The sequence below is a fragment of the Bufo gargarizans genome, chromosome 7, assembly GCF_014858855.1.
Source record: "Bufo gargarizans isolate SCDJY-AF-19 chromosome 7, ASM1485885v1, whole genome shotgun sequence".
In the NCBI taxonomy this organism is placed as follows: Eukaryota; Metazoa; Chordata; class Amphibia; order Anura; family Bufonidae; genus Bufo; species Bufo gargarizans.
In genome coordinates this window covers 186,694,033-186,700,725 of record NC_058086.1, presented here as the reverse complement: position 1 = coordinate 186,700,725, position 6,693 = coordinate 186,694,033, and the positions used below count along the sequence as shown (strand labels likewise).

Genomic DNA, 6,693 nt, shown 5'->3' with positions numbered 1-6,693 from the left:
AATTTAGAAAATTGAGAATTTTTCACATTTTTGGTAAATTTGGCATTTTTTCATAAATAAAGGTGAAATATATTGATTAAAATTTATGACTATCATGAAGTACAATATGTGGCGAGAAAACAATCTCAGAATGGCCTGGATAAGTATTACCACAAAGTTATTACCACATAAAGCGACACATGTCAGATTTGCAAAATTAGGCCTGGTCAGGAAGGGGGCAAATGGCCTGGATGTGAAGAGGTTAAAATGCCAAAAAGGGGTTTATAGAGGCCCAGGCTGGCACTAGTCTTTGAGGTCTTGGGTCTAACTTTATTTGTGCTGTCACTATATGGCGGTATCATAGCACAGTCTCTATTTGTGCGGCTATTCTTATCCAGATATCAAATACTTTTTAAATATTATTATTCATTTTATGTCTCCTCTGAATTGTTCATTCCCTTTCTTGCTGGGAAACATAAGAATGTGTTTTATATTTTAAGGGCTAGGTGACAACATTGGATCTCTTTAACACTTTCCCAAACTATGAGGAAACTGTAGGAATGTATATGTAGTGCCCTGGATACAGTATCATTCCCACATGGAGATGGGGCACTCTGATACTATAATACTGTGGGCTGTACGGCGCACGCGCACAGCGCACTGGCGGAAGTGCTCTGCCCTCACCAGCTCCGCGTCTCGTGACGTCATCAGCGTGCGCCCTGCGCTGCCCCAGCGCTTTGTGATGACGCGAGGTATTGATTGACGGCTGGATGGAGGCTCTGAACTAGTAGACAATGTCTTCGCCGGGGATGGAGGGGTCCGAGGAGGCGCAGACCCTCTCCGGGGACCCTCTGTCTCTCCCCTGGGACCGCTTTTCTTCGTGGTTGCACTGCATCTGTGTGGTGGGCTTCGATCTGGAGCTGGGCCAGACTGTGGAGGTGAGAGAGGTGCACAAGTAGTTGTGTGAGTTGTGGATCTCATGGACGGCGCCGTGTATCCCTGACTGGGGGGGTGATCCCAGGGCACAGAGGGCAGCCCTCCCCCCGGTACCCGCACTGATCCCTATGCAAAGCCTCTGGGTTCTCTGGATTCTGCATCTCTCCACCATTGCAGTGGCTTGTGTCATCCAGCGCTGCCCTGGTCGGTTACCCTGGCACCCTGTGCCATCTACCCCGTCCATTCACTGTCCTGGGTCCCAGTGGCTGGCCACAGCTCCTCTGTGCAGAGTACAGACTGCTGCCAATATGACCTGTGTGGTTGACATGGATTCTGCATGATGCAGACATGGAATTTTTGGCAGGGGCTGCACAGCAATGGTCTCACAAGTTACCGTACCCCCAGAATCACTAGAAATCCAGCACTTGTTTTTTTTTTTGGGCAGTTCTGGTGTGGTGCATGTTTGACAGTCGCAGCCAAGATCGCCATTTAGCCTTAAAGGGGTTCTCTGGGCTGACTGTCCTCAATATCAGATTGGCGGGGTCTGACACTCGTACCCCGCTGCTAAGCTTATGAGGAGACGGCGCGCGCAGAGTGTACATGCGGTCTCCCATCCATTCCTGCTCTTCTGATTTATCTATGGCAAAGCAGCGGCGTGTTGGAAGACCCACAGGAGACGACACGCGAGCACAGCGCGCGCTGTCTCCTAATACAGCTGATCGGCGAGGGTGCCATATGTTTGACCCCCGCCCATCTGATATTGATAACCTATCTTGAGGATAAGTCATCAATATTAAAAGCCCGGAGAACCCCTTTAACCCCCTTCCCCTATATGCCTTTTGGGCCTGAGGGTGAATGCACATAAGATCTGCACAAATTTCCGTGTAGATATATGTGCATTTCTGCAGCATATCCACAATCTCTAATGGCGGATTTTGGTGCGGTTTTGCCGCAGATCTCAGACTTCCGTTGAAAAGGGTGAAATCTGCGGCTAAAGCCGAAAACATAATTGACATGCTATTTACTTTGAAATCCGCACGGCAGGTCAATTTCTGCACGGAAAAAAAATCTGCAAAGTGTGTGTCTTTAGTATCTCGGTAATTGTACAGAACCAGGGAGTAAGGCTACTTTCACACTGGCGTTTCTGGGTCCGCGTGTGAGATCCGTTTTAGGGTTCTCACAAGCGGCCCAAAACGGATCAGTTCAGCCCCAATGCATTCTGAATGGATAAGGATCTGTTCAGAATTAATCAATTTGGCTGCGTTTGGTCCCCACACAAGTGATGGGTGAAAATCACCGCTCATATACACAGCCCCATTGCAGTGAATGGGTCCGGATTTAGTGTGGGTGCAATGTGTTCACCTCACGCATTGCACCCGCGCGGAATTCTCGCCCGTGTGAAAGGGGCCTAAGACTCAGTGTCTTGTGCACCTTCTATTTCCCTGTCCTCTCCTGATCAGACATTTTTGCAGTATATGGCTACTTTCACATATGCGTTTTTACTTTCCGGTTTTAAAATCCGGCCGAGGATCTCAAAACCGGATAAAAACGCATCCGTTTGAATAATACAACTGGCTGCATCTGTTAAGAACGGATCCGGTTGTATTATATTGAAAATGAACAAGACAGATCCGGCACTAAAACCATTGTAAGTCAGTGGGCGCCAGATCCGGTTTTTGCATGTTGGAAAAACATGGATCTGGCACCACTGACTTGCATGGTTTTTGATCCGGCTTGTTCAGTTTCCCATTCCGCATACAAAAACACTGCTTGCAGCGGTTTTGTGTCTGGTATGGGAACGCAACAAACTGGAATGCATTCTGGTGCAATCTGTTGACAACGAATGGGGACAAAACTGAAGCGTTTTCTTCCAGTTTTGAGATCCTATTACGGCTCTAAATACCGGAAAGGAAAACGCAGATGTGGACGTAGCCTATATGACTAAGGAGCGTAATTCAGGAGTTACAGCGCTCTCCCGTCTTTACAGTCTGCCATGTTTTGATCTCTTTAGATCGAGCCTGTGATAAAGCTGCAGCCAATATTCCCGCGTGTCACTCAGGACTTTGTCCAGCGCTCTTAGTACATATCAGAGAGTAAAGTCTGGAAGACAAAAAAATACGATAGTCACGTTAGGAATATGAGTTATCGTGTCCATTACCTGTGTTAGAGTGATAATCTACAAGGGGGTTAAAGGGGTCTTCCCATTTTAAAGGGCATCTGTCAGCAGTTTTGTCCCTATGACACTGGCTGACCTGTTACACGTGCGCTTGGCAGCTGAAGGCATCGGTGTTGGTCCCATGTTCATATGTGCCCGCATTGCTGAGAAAAATTATGTTTTTGACAAGACCAGGCATGATCACTTTACTCTGCCTGGACCTGTCAATCAAACTGCAGAGGACGCGGCAGTTGCAGAGAGAGCAGAGCCTCTAGGTGTAATGACAACGCCCCCATTGCTCCTGGGGGCTCATTTGCATATATTAAAACATCAATGCAGACACACATGAACATGGGACCAACACAGATGCCTTCAGCTGCCAAGCGCACATGTAACAGGTCAGCCAGTGTCATAGGTACAAAACTGCTGACAGATGCCCTTTAAGGCCCCATTCACGCGTCCGCAATTTCGTTCCGCATTTTGCGATTGTTTGCACACCTATTACACATTCATGACATGTCAGAAGTTTTTATCTGTGGGGGTCCAGGTGGTGAGACCCCCCCCCCCCCCCAGTGAAACAAAGAGGGTTGAGATGAGCACTGTGCCCATGAGCAATTGCAGGCTCCCGACTGTATCTGTTTTGTGGACATACGGATCCTTTGCAGTCTCATCAAAAAGTATGGGTCTGCTTCCGATCCCCCCCAAAAATGCAGATCGGAGTCTGGAAAAAAATATGGTGATGTTCATGAGGCCTAAGCCTGTGGGTCCGTACACCACTCGCCCCTGTCTCTCGGTGGACAGAGGGGCACGGCACTCAGCAGTTGGTTGATGTGTTGTCGTCTGGATCATCACTGATCAAAACCTCTGACGTGTCAAAGGTTTTCTGAAACCGGAGTATGCATTGACAGAATGGGGGGGATACCCAGGACTAGCCGACTCCCAGTGCCCCATCTGCATCCAGTGAGATCAGTGGCCACCATCCTAATAATTACCGTTATGAATCTCTTCCGAAAATGACTCACTGTATCTGATACCGAAACATTATGCTTCGTTGGATCCGTCTGCTGTAGGAATGGCTTTAAAGCCCTGTATGGAGGGGAGGACACGCCCGAAATTGTCATGGACCTGAAGGCCCAAAGTGTTGAAACCTGCGGGTAGTGGTTTCTATTGCTCTGAGTGCCAAGCTGTGAACGGAGCCGCAGTGTGACAGTAGATGGCGGTAGTAGTGTGTGCTGTATGCTGATCATATAGTGAATCAATCAAAATGTTCGCGGATATGGGTGTTATTTTTGTTTTTTTGTGTTTTAAATCTGATATTTCCTGTGAGATATTTACACTGGGAATTCCCAGGTCCTTATGATTATGCTATCTTTTTTGTATTCTTATATAAAACATTTACAGTATTTTAATGGGATATCTTCCTATTAAATAAATGTACATGTGATTTTTAAGGGTCCGGGCTGCACGTCGCCCTGGGGCGCTGCATGCATGACCTTCATAGTTGTCCGAGGATTTTTTATTTATTTTTTCCTGACAGATGAATTTCAGATGACTCTTATTTGGCAATCAGGCTGTGGTGCCAAGAACTGACTGTTCCGCTTTACGACATGTTTGTGGTCTCTGGTCCCTGGCAACGGGCGAACAATTCCCAGGCACAATAGCAGCGATTCTGCTGGGAGCCGGAGTTCATAGCTGGCACCTGCTGAATCGCTTCCAGACTGGCACCGACATGGACACTGAGATCTTTGCTGCCGTTAGAAAATGATTACAAGCTTGTGATTTTCTGTGATTTATATCGATACAATAAACTTGTAAAAATGGCATGAATTTCAAGCATTTTAAAGTAATGCGCTGTCATGGCTCCCATTTGAAGGGGGTTTTCCTGGATCTTCATATTAACGGCCTGTACTCGGGATAGGTCATCAATATCGGATCAGTGGGGGTCCCACTCCCAGAACCCCCGCCAATCAGCTGTTCGAAGAGGCCGCAGCTCTCTTTGAGCCCTTTGATGTCGCGTTCACTGGTCACATGGCTTACGGACAGCTCAGTCCCATTCAAGTGATTAGGGCTGAGCCGTAATACCAAGTACAGCCACTATCACACGGGCGGCACTGTGCTTGATGAGCTGCAAGGAGGCCATGGCGCTCGACAAAGGTCCTCCCCCTCAAACAGCTGATCGGTAGAGGTGCTGGGTGTCGGACTCGCCCCCAATCTCATATTGATGACCTATCCTGAGGTTAGACCATCAATATGAAAATCCCTTTAAAGGGGTTCTCCAGTACTTAAATATTGATGACCTACCCTATATCAAATTGGTGAAGATCCAGCTCCTGGCACCCCCCGCCGATCAGCTTTCGGAAGGGGCCACAGCACTCGGATGAGTGCTGCCACCTTTTTTTCAGCCTGTGACGTCACGTCCATCGGTCACATGGCTTTTCTGCAGCTCAGTCCCATTCAAGTGAATAGGCCTGGGCTGCAATACCAAGTACAGCCACTATACAATAAATGGCGCTGTGCTTGGTGTATTATAAAGACGCCCGTTGTCGGGCGTCGGACCCCCACTGATCTGATATTGATGACCTATCCTGAGGTTAGCTCACCGGTATTTACCAGTTGTTCATGGAAAACCTGTCCCAGAGGGGCAGTCCTGGCCTCTCCGAGGCTTAATGTCACCCTTTGGACAAGTTAAGGGGGCGTTCACACAGCTTCTTTTGCAGGCTGAATTTGACCCGGATTCCACCCCAAAAAGCCCCCGTGCGGCTGTGTGGTATTCGCCTCCCATTGTTTGTCAGAATGAGAATAGACATTTCTATTGATAAGATGGAAGGCATTCCGATTTTTCATATCCGTCATTTGCGGATCGAAATGCAGACGCGGTCTTGTGTGCGAAGCCTCAGCAACTATGTCGGGAGCGTTCCTGGCGTACACACTGCATGTACCTCACCGTCGTCATGTGAGGCCATCTTGACGCTTCCACACAAAAAATCTGCGAAAAATCGTACTACAAGACATTTCTCCTCAGGATTTGCTATGGATTTATTTTTCGTCAAATTTCCGGCGTGTTTTCCAGTGTTTCTTTGTCTACGGCTTTCTCGCTTCTGTCCATTCGCATCGGACAGAAAATCTATATCTCTCTCTATTGCTCCTTCAGCTGTTTACAAGACACGTAGCAGAAAGGCCGGCTAGACAAATATTAGGATTCCCTCTGGAAGCCGGAGACGTGGCCCTGACGGTAGTCGCCGCAGTGATGGGGCAGATTTAGAAGAGCTGGCTTTGTTGCTGTTGGCGGCCAATCACAGCGCAGCTTTCCTTTTTCAGGAGCAGAATATGAAATGAAAGCTGTGCTGTGATTGGTTGCTGTCGGCAGGAAGGACAGGTTTTCTTTTAGAAAGTCTCATAAATCTTATTTGAGCAGAATCGTGTGCGTGATTTTGAATAAAGTTTGACTTTTATTTTTTATTTTTTATTAGGCATGAGCTAGCTCAGAGATGTAACCCATAGCAACCATTTAAAACCTGCTTGTGGACAGTGTTGTAGTATTAGGGTCCATTCACACGTCCGTTGTTTCTTTCCTGATCTGTTCTGTTTTTTGCGGAACAGATCTGGACCCATTCATTTTCAAA

General features: G+C 47.6%; 1 protein-coding gene across 1 annotated transcript in view; it reads left to right on the top strand.

Annotated features, from left to right (window-relative positions):
- Window positions 1–712: 712 nt before the first annotated feature.
- The window catches only part of DENND6A (DENN domain containing 6A), a 57,803-nt gene continuing 51,822 nt past the window's right edge, over window positions 713–6,693 (top strand). The window contains exon 1 of the mRNA XM_044300706.1: window positions 713–917. Coding sequence (XP_044156641.1) covers window positions 774–917 — 144 coding nt within the window. The 5' untranslated portion in view covers window positions 713–773. The remainder of the gene's footprint in view (window positions 918–6,693) is intronic.